Here is a 14,947-nt window from a genome sequence, read left to right on the forward strand (position 1 = left end):
TACATATTTTTAAGTTATTTAAGTATATTATTTTTAAGTTATTTAAGTATATTTTTAAGTTATAATTACTCTGACAGAGCTCTGAAATTCTTTAAGAGGTTACGGATCATTTGTAAACGTAATGTATATTTCCAGATACCCTATTACTTGGATGCAAATGAAAGTTAAAGAAATCGTGACACATGTGAAGAAACACATGACACTATGAAGCACCGTGTGATGGTTAATTTTATGTATTAAACTGGCTAGGCAATGACACCCAGTTGTTTAAGCACCAGTGTAGATATTGCTGTCGAGGGGTATTTTTCATTATTTCATTTATTTATTTATTTATTTTTTTAAATGTTTATTTTTGAGAGAAAGAGAGAGAGAGTGCGTGAGCAGGGCAGGGGCAGACAGACGGGGAGGACAGAGGTATCCGAAGAGGGCTCTGCACCCATGCAGGGTTTGAACCCACGTACCATCATATCCTGACCTGAGCTGAAGTCAGATGCTTAACTGACAGAGCCACCCAGGCTCCCTGAGGGGTATTTTTTAGAGAATTGAAATCAGTAGACTGTAATTAAAGCAGATTAGCCCCCATAATATGGGTGAGCCTCATCCAATCAGTTGAAGACCTTAAGAGAAAAGACTGAGGTCCCCAGAAGAGGAAGGAATTCTGGCTCCAGACTGCCTTTGGACTCAAGACTGCAGTATTAAGTCTTCTTTGAGTATCTATCCTCCTGACCTGCTCTAAAAATCTCAAACTTGCAGTCCCCACAGTCTCAGGGACGAATTCTTTAAAATCTCTGTCTCTGTCTCTGTCTCTCTCTCTACACACATATAAGTTAATTATAAATAATTTATAATATCATTAATATACTAAATATAGATGTATGTGTACATACACATATACATATATACAGGGTTCTCTGGAGAACGCTAATAAACTCATTCCTAGTGAATAATGACACTGGAAGAGAAGATTAATATTATAACAAAATAATACTCATAATAATACATGTAGTAAAACTTTTATTTTTGTAGTGGGATTGAGCAAAATACATTTTGTTTAATCCTTGGTACACCATCAAGGTCCACTGCACCCAAATATATATTTTGAGTTTATTTTTTAAGAAGTTCTTACTATTTGTAAAAATTGATATTTTTTGACTTTTATTCTTTCCTAGTGGTCTACCAAAAAACAAAGGGATATTTTACTTAGTCTTTAAATAAAATTAAATTCATTTTATTTACCATGTGGGTCCACTGAAGCCTTTCATAAGTCTAAGATACATCGTGTAGTGTTAGTAATCTTATTTTTCCTATACTGGGAACCATTTTGCTATTTTATCACCACTCATAAGTTATTCCTAAATATGCTAAAAAGATCTGTAAGTGAAAGCATGATGGAATTATCTAGAAGGATGATACAATAGTGAAGTAAATCTTCAACCTTTAGGTTTCTTATTACACTGGCCAAAATAGTGCATCTTCTTTCAAGAAGGTATAAAATAGGATTGGGGACACCATCTTTGGAGTCTGCTGTTAGCTTTCGTTGAACAGAGTTGAAAACGTACGTAGCACTTTTCATTTTACTCCCATAATGTCAAAGACAAGAAAATTGACAGAAGAAGATACTTATGATTATGAGACATGATGGAAGATAAACGCAAGCGGACAGAAATCATCATTCTAGACTCCAGTAATGATGGTGAAATTGATCATATAGGGGAGATCTTAGGTGAAATCTTAGACTGAGTCTTCAGATGATGAACAAACACAGGGATCGATGAGCAAACAATATATTTCCAAGGACAGAAGGAAAATATGATATTTTAATCTAGTTAGGCATTCAACAGGAAGGACTTCATCACATAATGTTTTGTTGAAGAACTTGAACCATCCTATTTTGCTAAAATCATGTGGGACACTCTAGCGTTTATGTTTGTGCCTCCAAATTCATTTGGTACAAAGTTTGTTGGGTTCAATTCTTATTAAAATTTCTAAGGAAGTTGGTTTTTATTACCTCTCTAATCTTACTTCTGTGAAGTATTTGGAACATAACTTAGACCTACAAAATAAAAAGCAAAATGGCTCATATAAACTTGGAGGGCAAATGGTCATCTCTTTTTTTTTTTTTTTTTTTTTCTGGTACGCTGAAGGGTGAATCAGAAAATGACATACATAAACACAACCAACTTTAACTCTCAGCTTTCTTATTCAACGTATCACTAAGGACCAGGAAGAAATCTGTGTTAGCGGACTGGTGACACAGCAGAAGATACAGAAAACAAAATACAGAGTAAAACTCATCCACTCAGTCTTCAGTGTGTGTTTGTCTGAATGCGCTTCTGTTGTAAGTAGCCACTGGGAGGTGTGACGCCAACTCCTCTTCCTCCATTCCTTAAACGTAAGCCAAGCTCCAGACTGTTCCCTAGTCTTTTCATCGGGCTCCGTGTCTCTGTGCAAACTCACCACCTACTTCAGGTAACTTCCAAATCTGCTCAGAAGTAACTTTGCTTCTGAAACGTCTCCTTGTGTTCTCTTGAGCACATTATCTGATCACCCATATTCGACTCCTTGTCCTGAGTCTGTCTCCAGTTATATTACCATCTTCCAAAGCACAGAATCTCAAAATCTTCAGAGGCAAACTCTTAGATTCCACACCTCCAGTCAATGTCCAAATCTTGTCAATACTTGCTCCACCGCATGTCTCAATTCAGTGCTTTCTTTCCACTCTACTGCCACTGCTCTAGCTTGGGCTCTCTCGCCACCTACCTTGCCTCTCTGACTGCTTTTACTCCTGTATCCTCCACAACATACTCACACACACACTCCCACTTCTACGAGTTCATCTGTCACCCCATTGCTAACTTAAGTCTAATTATGTATTCCCCTCTCGTCCTTGCCTCAAATGCCCTTCTTCTCCCAGCCTCCTTCTGCTTTTCAAAATCCCATTCACGACCAGATCAAATGTGACCTCCTCCTAGAAGCATTCCCAAACCCCTTCACTCAGATCCAATCTTCCCTCCTCTTGTTCTCTCTCAAGATTGGGGAACGCGGCTCTGCTCAAGTACTTATCCTGGACTGCCTTGCCCCAATAGACTTGTCCAAATACCCACATTCGACTGTAAGCTCTTTCAAGACAAAGGCTGAATCTTATTTTTCCCTCTATCCCAACCATCACATCTGACATTAACTAGCACAGAGTAAGCATTCAAATATTTACTGAACTGAACTGAACTCTTCGGTTGCCAGCGGCATCCTGGTGGATGTAAATTTTGAGAGCTGCTTGTAGTTATAACAGGTTGACAGCAGGTGCTAGATGTCAAAAGAAGAAATTTATATGGTTGACTCCACTTCTTCTAAAATAAGCAACTCTCTAATAGACAATACCTGAGAGGAAGATATTGGCTGGCATTTCATTAGCCACAGAGATTTCATAAAAACGTGGAGAACAACAAAGTCTTTTTATTTCACCATGAAGGATTTCATACATTTGGTTGCAGCAATGAATGATAGGTTGACAAAGCTGCTATAAAACTGTCAGTTAGTTCAAAAATCCTGTGAGAGTATTTTTATTCTCAGGCAGCAGAACATTCTCCCTTCTACAGCCCTGTATACCAGCTCTTTAAGCAACACGATATGAACTCATTTCTCAAAATTTATACGATGTCACCAAATTTCTCAAAGAATTCCAGACTGGTTTGAAAAAGCCTTAGCTGAAAAAAAAAATTTAAGGAGATAATTCTCTCTTAAGATTTGGCCTTCTGTTTCAGAAGTCCCTTCCCTGGTTTAGCTGATCAGCAGCCATATATTAAGCCCCCACCCCTCTTGATATGCCCTCATCTCTGGTTCCTCTGCACCAAATTCATCTCCCCATGATGGTATACACCATTCAAAGAGCATCTTCGGCATGTGAGGTCTTCACGGTAGAAACATCTCCTAATTATATCTTCATAATCACCGTACCAGCTAAAGTATTATTTATTGGTCCCACATGACAGATGCGGAAACCATGGCTTAAGAAGTGACTCCACTTGGCCAAGGTTGTGCAGCTAGTAGATTATGGAGGTTCGCTATTGTCTACATTTCCAACGTGTGCAAGAGAGTCCTATAATTACACAATGAAATGCATACAAGGCTACAATAGAAAAGGGAGCAGTAAAAATTATATCCAGATTACAGGGAACCGCGGCTACTCCTTGTATTATCAGTTCCCAGAGACTCTTGTTTATTTTATTTTTTGACTAACCCTTTTCATCTGATGTTCCTTGGGCTTTGGAGTCATATATACATAAGTTGGAATCCTAGTCCCTCGCTTGATATCTTACTAGAACTGTAGGCACATTACTTAAGCTCTTTGAGCTTCAGTTTTCCAATCTCTAAAATGGGCATAATAGTATCTACCCTCCTAAGGTCATAGTAAATATTGAAAATAAAATACCTTACACGAATTGCCTTGCTCTTTGTAGTATGACTCATGTATTTGTTTAATTCTACTTACGTATCTTATTCCATGTTTTCCAAAGCAACCTTCTCCTTTTAGTTGTTTTGAACTTCTCTCTCTCTTTTCTTCTTTGTGGTCTAAAAACCAGGCAGCTACCAGAGACCTGATTAAATGCTTTCTCACTAAGCATGCAAACCACCCAATTAGATTATAATTAAAATAACAAGAGCTAATATGTACTGAGTTCTCCTCTTGTATTATCTCATCCAATGCTCCCAACCAGGAGGTAGAGGCAAGTAATCTTCTTTCATAGAGGAGGTGACGAGATCAGAAAGTTTACTGAGATTACTTGTTTGTTCGGGGTCACAAAGCTACTAAGGGGCCAGCCCAGGCGGCTTGCCCTCAAAACCTTTATGTGCTCTTGTTAAAGATCTTTAAAATGGTAACAGTGGGCAGTTATGGCGGGAGAAGCTACAGAAGCAAGGTTCTAAAATACAAATGTCAGATGAGCCAAGTTCACCAATATTATCTGTGGGATGAACACAGCAATAGGAGAGAGGAATTCTTTCTTTCCGTACCTTCCTCACTGCTGTGTAAGGTATTAGGGTATTATGATCTGCAGTAGTAATGGGCATGAACAAGCATTTTGCACAATTCAGAAGCCTCCCAGGAAGCAATCTTAGATCATTCCAATCTTAGCTGGTTTTGGTCCCCTGACCTAGCCCTTTTGCAGGAGAAAATGACCAGGGATGCCTGACACGTTCAGCAACCAAAGAACGGAGGGAAAATGAGTAGTTTGAACATCAGAAATAGCACGGAGAATTTCTTATTTGAATGCACTGAGAATGAAATTTTTTTCTCTCACCTAGATCATTACAACATGATTTCCATAGGTATAATCACCTGAAAAACAACAGATACCGGAGAAATCGTTTTATACGGTGAAACATGCTGGTATTTTGCAGACCCAATTACTTGAGGTTTCAGCATGGATATTACTGGTAGAGAGGAATTGCTTCGTATTGGACTTTTCTCTTGATAGAATGCAATAAATATATACAGATTTCCCCAACTGTTCAAAGTTATGAACTGGGATTTACCAAGGAAGGAAAAATGTTTCAATACAGCATTATACTCTTACCGAATATTTTTCTTTATTTAGCTGATTCCTTTTTAAGTATTTCTAGGAGTTTCAGGGCAATAAAAAAGGAATCCTGAAATCTTCCAATAAGAAAATACAATTTTATGAGCAAGTATTTTATTTCTGCTCTTTCCCTGAAAGCCAAATCTATACTAAGGAAAATTCTATTTTGAACACGACTGAAACTTTATGAGTATTGAATCTCCATCCCATGTCATAGATTTCAAATGGAGAGATAAACTGTAGCAGAGCAGGGCTGCAAACGACATTGTTTAGATAAACATATCTTGTCAGAATTATCTCGGTGGTGGCATTAGAGGCTCCAGGCATATTTGGAACTAAGATTCTGGCTGAGGCTCTTAATAAGCAACATGACATGTCTCAAAAGACACTTGGCTTTTAAGAAAATGTTTTTTTTTTTTTGGACCATGTGGATTGGAATCTTTCCACTGTACTACAAATATTCATAAAGGTATTCATTCCCAAAAGACAAAAGCTTAGAAAAACAGAACAGTTCAAATTACTGGATATTAGCAGAGAGATAAAAACTTGCCCTCCGGTCACTCAATTTTAATCTACATCATGAAAGAAAAAGTCAATACGATATCAAAAAAAGATTGCAAGAGATAATGGAAAATGTTTAGACAATGTTGAATGGGTAGTGTAAAATAAATTAGTGTTATTTTCCTCTCAGGGAAAAAATAAAAGTTATTTCTCATTAGTAAAATGACAAACGACTTTCTATATGGTATGTTCAGATTTGCATAAACATTTTTGCCAAATTTCCATATTTCTCAGGCAAGAAACAGCTCGCTTAACTGTGTAATGGGAATTCAGTCTCATACTGAGCAAATCACTCACTAAGACTCATTCTTTTGGACCAGTATGTTGCAACCTGATGGAGAAAGCCTCACGGTTCCAGACTGAGTGAGGAACATTCTACTACATCAGTCAAAGAGCCTTGCTCGTTATACAAATGGCGTTCTATACCTTACACAGAACTCTACAACTTAAGTGTATTCTTCCTGTCCAAATTAGCTACGGAAAAGAATGATGAGTTTCTTACCAACTAGTTTCTCTCCTCCCTGGGCTCAACACTGAACAATATTTTGCAGCTTACCTTGCCACGAGGTGTGGTCATGTGATGAGTTCCAGCCAATAGGCTCTGAACAGAATTCACGTGTACCACTTCCAGTCCTGCCTCCTAGTAAATTTCAACGAACAATGCTTACTCCTCATCTGCCCATTAAGTGCAGAGGACTCTGACGTTCTGGACACAAAAGATGGATGGGGTTTGGGTCCCTGAATGACGTCACGGAAAGCTGCTTATTTTCGACTGCACCAGAAAAAAGTAAACTTCTATGGTAAGCCACCAAGCTTTGGGATCGTAGCTATTAGAGTGGCTAGTGCTACTCAACTAATACATTAGCATATATTCAAATACGTTGTTTGAGCAACAATGAAGAGTTAAAATTTCAAAATCAAAAAAGTCTATTTTAATTAAGGATCACAACAGGTGAAAGAGGAAATGTCTTTAGGAAGTGAATCAAAACATACATAATTGCAGACCAAAAAAGTATTTAATCCTAGTCCTAGTGATTAAGGTCATTAACAAAAACAATAAAACAGGATGGAACAGGGTAAACATTCCAGAAGCACACACACACACACACACACACAAACCCACACACTATAGAAGACCTACTATCTGATACCTAAGAGGAACTCAATAAATAATAGCTATTATCACTGTTTACTAATGCATGCAAGTATGACCAATAATATTTTTCAAATATTAACCTTTTATACTGGTGACTTAGGCAAGTGCTAATCCAACAGAATGTAAATTCTGAAGACTCTTGGTTTTGAGTTTCAAAAGCCTAATGCCTGGTAAAAGACGAAAGATTTGGAAGGAAAAAGAAAAGGTGATGAAATGAAGGATTTCCCTACTCGTACACTAGAAAAAAATCCCGCTGGTTATGGGAAGGGAGGAAAGGGGCATTACACGGGAAATTAAAAAAAAAAAATCACTATGGATGTGTGTCCCTGGAGGGGAGGTAGGGAGAGTGAAGGAAAGAAATCCAGGGAGATCCAAGAGAATCAGATAGCAGAGGTGAACTGGGCCTCGTTCCTGAGGAGAGCCTCTGAGGGTAACAGGAGAGTAGTTTTCCCTTCTGCTTCCTCTACTCTTCCAGACCCCATGCACAGGCACTCCGAATCCCTCTGTAAAAGAAGAGTCCAGGCAATGTCTAGGCAGATGGGCCTTAAACAACCTCCCAAGGCTCTCGCCCGTCCCGGCACGGCAGGAGGAACGGTACAATGATTTCTGCTGTTACACAGTGAGAGGATCACAGTAACAGGGGGGCGTCCAGATATGAGAGTGCCGCCGCAGAAGGGAACGAATGACGGTCCAGGAAGCAACTGCCTGCTTGGACCAACGACCAAGAATACAAGGGAGAGACTGACATCGCCATGGATGCTGGCCCAGAGAGATGACAACCAAGGAGCAAACGTTCTGTCACACCATGCTCACCACGCCCACCACTCCATGCTTCGCATCTACATGAGCCTGGATTCATGAAAAATTTATTTCCTCGATTCCATGGAATTGTGTTCAGTTATTGAAAGATAACACTATGAAATGAAAAATCTTAGCACAAGAGGTATAACTTACAACCGTTTGGCACTATTCTGATGAATGCAACAGAGGCAAATCGACTTCCAAGTCATTACTGAAACTTTTTCATACATCGTAAGTTGCCCACGCTTGTTAAAAGACTTACTTCGATCAGTAATGATGGTTCTAGCCTCTTGATTGCTGGTCTTGTTTTTCAAATTCTGGGCGGCGGTAATGAGTTCTTCCAACTGGGGGCGCCTCTGTTCCAAATCCTGCAGTGTTGCCTGAAGGAAAAAGCTTAACTTAATATTGAGGTTCAAGAGCATTGCGCATACCATTTACGTAATACAAAGTAAAGTGCAATTTTCCAACCAACCAAAGCACTTCTGGAAATAAAAAAAAAATATGTTACTGGATATAAATCTCTAGTGTATAAGGCTTTATAGAGAACACTTTAACAGGAAATGTGTTTCATTCTTAGCCACCAAAAATATTACAGATGAAAATCTTGATTACAGACTTGCTTCACTATTTAAGAGCTTAGATGGAGTCATTTCAGAGTACCTGGGTTCACTTAAACCAGTGCATGAGTGCCACAACCAAGAAATGTAATTTTTTGACTTATGACAGATAGCTATTTATACTTGTAATCTCATTTTGTGCAGTGTCAAAATTAAAGTGTATATTTTAGAAACGGAAAAAGCACAGAAGTGATCCGAGAGACGTAACTGATTTAACTTCTTTGTACCTGAGCTTCCTCACCTACGAGAAGGGGACGCAATAAGCGAAGTCAGTCCTTTCCCGATGTTGCCTTCGATGAGAATCACCTGATTCCTGCGCCTCACCACCCACGTTCTCCCCCACCATGAACAAATGAGTAGGGAGGAGGGCTTGGAAAATGCCTTTTTAACAAATTGTCTACTTAATTCTTACGACGAGGCAAGTTTGGAAAGCATCAGACTAGAAGGTAGTATTCATATTCTGTATTAGCCATTACTTTAATACTGCTTTAGGTAAAAGTACCAGCAGAATAAAGCCAAGAAATAGGTGTGTGTGTGTGTGTGTGTGTATGGATGTGTGTATTTATAGGTAGCCATGTTAATCACTAAGAAATTCCCCCCTCCCACCAGTGTCCATCTACTGTCTCTGTCAACTCACCCTCCCTGCACTAAAGGGCCCATGTCCCAGCGATATTTACATAGAAGCTTGGGAAAAATAAGACTTCTCGCTTGTTCTCTTTCTAAAATGGAATACATTTTATTTTAATTTGGGAAGGCATAATGAATATTTGTTGTTAGTTGATAACCCGTACGTGACAGATGTTTTACACACAATCTTGCGTTTTTATTCTCCTATAACCACGCAGGAGGCCAATGAAAGTGAATAGATGAAACGTGGTGGAGATAGTAATGTTTAGGAAACTTAGTTATCTACCATACCCTTTGACTACTGCCGATTTTCTAAGGATTTTTGGGTTCAGAAAGGCCGAGTTTCGATCGTTTGTGCGGTGTTTCTTTTGTGAACAGGTAGGGACACAGGCCTCGTGATTTCAGCGCAATTGCTTTCGGTAGTATTAAAATAATGGCAAGGACTTATCCAAACATTACACATCTATTTTGCGCATTTTCCCCTCTCTGTGTTGAAAAATTGGAGGGGCTAACTTTTAACCAATTTTCCACATTTGTAAGCTGTGATTGCTCAGAAGAAAAATCCAATTTTCAGGTTTCTAACTTTTATGGTTTCTTTACACAAAAGGGTGTTTGAAATATGGAACAAATTGCCAAAGACAGCTATTGAAGTAAGTGGCATAAGTCAGTTGGAGAGCACTGAACAAATTTTAAAGTAGGAACCATATAGTTGTGGATAGATTTTATGAAATAAGATGTTTTCCAGGGTTAGAATGTTAAACTCTGGTCATCTGTGACACAGCACGCTTAAAAGGTACTTCGGAATTCCTGACTCTTAAATATTTAACACATTCAAATAGATGCTTTAAAAACAGACTTACCCAGAAACCTCAGATAAAGTCAAATATTTCCCTCAAATTTAACCAAGAACTCTATATAATACAGGTAGCAAAGTACACAAATTTTTATCTATGGAGATAACACAGGGCACGAATGGATTAGGTAGGCTTTGTGCAATTAAAATTTTTTTTTTCTAACGTTTTATTTATTTTTGAGACAGAGGGAGACAGAGCATGAACGGGGGAGGGGCAGAGAGAGAGGGAGACACAGAATCGGAAGCAGGCTCCAGGCTCCGAGCCATCAGCCCAGAGCCTGACGTGGGGCTCGAACTCACGGACTGCGAGATCGTGACCTGAGCTGAAGTCGGACGCCCAACCGACTGAGCCACCCAGGCACCCCGGCTTTGTGCAATTTACATGCAAATTTGTGTTTTTTGATACTTGGACATTTTTACACAACCAAGAGTATCTTTACCGTCATTTTCATTTGTTTTAATATTAATTCACCCTCAAACAGCCAAGCTATTCTTTGCTTCTCTCTTTTGCATGTATTTCCCCAGGTTGGCTTTACTTTTCTCCTTCTTTTAGGATCACAAAGTTCGTTTAAGAAGTACGTTGTAGAAGTAACCGGATCAACTTTAATCTAAATTAAACCTGACCACAATGAACAGCTTTTACTGCTGAAATTAGCACGCATGTCAATTTAGACTTAACACAAGCCATTTTCCTCTCTAATGAACAAAATAGGTCTCAGGGTATTGTGAAACCTGTTCTCTAGTTGGGTGATTCTCTAATTCTGCTGACAGACACATGCTTTGTAAGCACCTGAGAAGATTATTAATGACATCCTTTGAAGCAGCCTCCTTAAAAACCTACAGAGATTCACAGCTGTAATAAAACTATTCATTTCTAAAGAATTTCAAAACAAAATCGTAACTCTTTATCCCACTCTTTGGTCAATACATACAAAGGTTCATTTCTAAAAAGAAATTGCACAATAATAATATATATTGCTATGGGATTTATCAGACACTAATATACTCGTTAAATAGTGGTTTCTTAGTAGAGCACAATGGGAATTTTCACCTTTGATTCTCTTTCCAGAAATAAAGGAAAGGATTTGAATATGGCATATTTAAATATTTTTTCCATTAAGATATTATAAAAACAGTGACTGAAAGGCTTTCTTGCTAATGAACAGCACACACACACTCAGTGAAAAGAATCATTATTTTTTTCTTTTCATTTGGTTTCCTTTTGAGTGTATTCTATTTGCTATTATAATTTCTCTTACCTGACAACGTGGTTTTATAATCTCCTAACTTTTCAAATAGAATGACCTTCGTCTCTATTCCACTGAGCCACCCACAGATGGGAGAACACCTTAGATCTAATCATTACTCAAATTACCCACCTTCAAAATACCCCTCGATGAAATTCTGTTCTTTGCCTCCCCATCTGGTACTCTCACCAGATGCTTCTCTCTGAGAAACACTCTTTCTACTCTAATCCTCATCCTCAAATGACCTCTAGGCCTCTTCTATTTAATGTTCAGTTTCCTCATTCTAGCTGTAGTGGTCCATATTTGTCATGCTAAAACAAGTAGCATGCTATTTGTGCTTATTTATTTTTCAGATAGGAACCCGGATATTCATTACACATATAACTTACATGAACAAGACTAAAACCATGACATGCTTAACAGTACCTAAGCATGGTAATTGAGCATGTCTACACAGATTCTATCATTCTGGAAGAAACAAACACAAGGGAAGGAAGGAATCGATGTTATTCTAAGGAGTCATAAGCCAGCTACTGGGCTTTACTAAAAACAGCTTACCCCTTGGAGATGAGAATTCATCATGGATTCCACTAGCTGAGCAAAGATGGAAGAAAAAAAAAATCTTCAAACACAAAGTGAATCAGAAGTCGTTAATCCTACTAAGTCCCCCCAGGGTTGAAGGAAGTGGTTATAAATAGCAATCCTATGAAAAGGGGAGTTAAACAATGAAACTATACATACTCTAAGTAGGTCATTCTGAGCTCTTAGAAAGAATTACACTTTGTTATTGTACTTGGTAAAATAGAATTCTACCTAATACTCAAGCAGAAAACTCTATGGTTTAGTTGAATAGTTAATATTTACATGTTTAAAAAAAGACCTGAACAATAAACTCTTCATATTTTTAATATTTCTACAAAAATCAAGAGTCTTCACATATTTATACTTAGAACAAAGGCCCATGGTGATTTTCAGTTGTTGCCTTTTTCAGAAAATAAACATGACTTAAACTTACACATAAGGTAAAGATGTAGACCTTATATTCTTTCATTTATAATTTTCAAAAATTAACATCAAGGATGGACAAGGTGAAATAGTCTATTGAACCACTGTATGTATGGGGGAAAAAAAAAGCATATAAGGCAGGTAGGGCCTAAACCGCAGCCTTTCTAGTAACTCAAAGAGTTTTACCTGTGAGGATGCTAATCCTATGCCTAGCTTTCCACTGCCTCACTGAGCACCTGCCGGCTTCTTCTCTGGCATGTGTTGCCTCTCCAAATAGGTTGGCCAAAACCAAAGCCGTCTTTTTTAGTAGGCTTCACGTCCAGTGCAAGTCCCAACGTGGGGCTTAAATTCATGACCCTAACATCAAGACCTGAGTTGAGATCCAGTCGGACACTTGACCGAATGAGCCACCCAGGCACCCACGGATCTGTCATTACTGTCCTCCAGTCCCTCACTTCTCTTTTACATTTTAAACTGGCCTGGATATTTTCCTACTCGGTAGAACTTCTTTACGTTTCTGAATGTTCTACCTCCATCTCTTCACGTTCTTCATGCTCTTCATGAACACCTTCTAATTGTGGTTAGCCTTTTGTCCTCCATTCATTCAAGAAATACCTTTTTTTAAAAAGCGTTTTATTTGTACATACTTTAAAACTTAAGGAAAAATTGCAGGAATGGTCAAAGAACTCCCATGTATCCTTCACCCAGACTCACCAATTGTTAACATTTGGCCTCATTGCATTTATAACTTATCATTCTATCTCTCTCTGTGGATATAATTACATATGTACATATAATAGATACTGTTTTCTGAACCACTGGTGAATCATCTGCAGCTTTACCCTTTGATATTCCAGTGCTTAATTCTTAAGAAAAAAAGGCATTGTCTTACATAACTTCAGCTCAATGTCAAAGTCAGAAAATACACTACGGCTTTAGTTCTATAATCTAATCCACATTCTTTATTCATAGTTTGACAATTACCCCATTAATTGCCTTTCATTTACCGGTCCAGACTCATGCATTGCATTTAGTTGTCAAATCTTTTTAGCCTCCTTTAACCTCAAAAAGTTGTTTGCCTTTTTTTGAGCGTCATACCATTGACTGTTTCGAAGGCCAGTTATTTTGCAGAATGCCCCCCAATTTGGGTTTCAGCAAAAAATTTTTAGGACTTACGTCAGGCTTTGACCCAGGCACAGGTGATACAGAAGCAAAGGATGAAAAATTATTATTCTCAAGGAGAAAACAAACTAGTAGTTAAGACAGGCAGTAAATAAGCAATTACAATAGGCTGAGGTGAGTATTATGGTAGGGAAAGCACGAGGAGTTATCAAAGCATATAGGAGAGCTATCTAATAAAATTTACGGGTTAAGGAGGGTCTTCTGAATGAAGTGGAACTTACATTGTCTTCAGCCCTTCTTTGTTTAAATTTTACAAACGTTTTTTTTAATTATCTCTAAGACTCCTTTATTATTATTATTTTTTAAAAAGTTTATTTATTTTTGAGAGAGAGAGGGACAGAGTGCGATCAGGGAAGGGGCAGAGAGAGAGTGAGACAGAATCTGAAGCAGCTCCAGGCTATGAGCTGTCAGCACAGAGCCGGACGTGGGGCGTGAACCCAGACACCATCAGATCAAGACCTGAGCCGAAGTCAGACGCTTAACCGACTGAGCCACCCAGGCATCCCTAAGACTCCTTTTTTTTTTTTTTTATAAAACTTTTTTTTAAGCTTTATTTGGGTGAGTTTGACAAATAGAAATTGTGTATAATGGTATAACTCGATATCTTGATATATGTATACACTGTGAAATAATCACCACACTCAGTATAGCCATCATCTCTCAGTTACTCTTGTGTGCGTGTGAGGGGAACACTTGAGATCTACCCTTCTAGCAAATTTCAAGTTTACGGTACATTAACTACAGTTACAATAATGTATAGCAGATCTCTAGAACTTACTCATCTGAAAACTGAAGGTTTGTACCCAGTGATCAGCACTGCCCCATTTCCCCCACTTCCCAGCCCCTGGCAACCATCATTCTACTCTGTTTCCCTGAGTTCACCTTTTTCTAGATTCCAAATATAAGTAAGATCACACGGTACTGGTCTTTCTGTGTCTGGCTTATTTCACTCCGTACAGTGTTGTCCAAGTTCATCTATGTTATCACAAATGGCAGGATTTCCCTCTTTCTTCGGGCGGAATGATATCCCAGTGAATATATATACATATACCATATTTTCTTTATCCATTCAGCTGCTGACAGACATTTAAGTTGTTTCCATATCTTGGCTATTGGGAACAATGCTGCAATACACATGGCACCACAGATATCTCCTTGAGATCCTGACTTCATTCCCTTTGGATATATACCCAGAAGTGGGATTGCTGCACCATATGGGGAGCTCTATTGGTAATTTTTTGAGGAACCTCAATGTTGTTTCCCATAGTGGCTGCACCAGTTTCTATTCCCACCAACAGTGTACAAGGGTTCCCTCTTCTCCA

General features: G+C 38.4%; 1 protein-coding gene across 14 annotated transcripts in view; it reads right to left on the reverse strand.

The window, feature by feature from the left end:
* The window catches only part of DMD (dystrophin), a 2,379,610-nt gene that overhangs the window by 574,531 nt on the left and 1,790,132 nt on the right, over positions 1-14,947 (reverse strand). For 13 of the 14 annotated variants that reach the window (XM_045050793.1, XM_045050788.1, XM_045050791.1 and 10 more), the window contains one exon: positions 8,357-8,474. In XM_045050793.1, coding sequence (XP_044906728.1) covers positions 8,357-8,474 — 118 coding nt within the window. Of the gene's footprint in view, positions 1-8,356; positions 8,475-11,996; positions 12,091-14,947 lie in introns of those variants that run through there. The other variant, XM_045050801.1, reaches the window with a different exon arrangement.

Source organism: Felis catus, chromosome X (genome assembly GCF_018350175.1).
Source record: "Felis catus isolate Fca126 chromosome X, F.catus_Fca126_mat1.0, whole genome shotgun sequence".
Lineage (NCBI taxonomy): Eukaryota > Metazoa > Chordata > Mammalia > Carnivora > Felidae > Felis > Felis catus.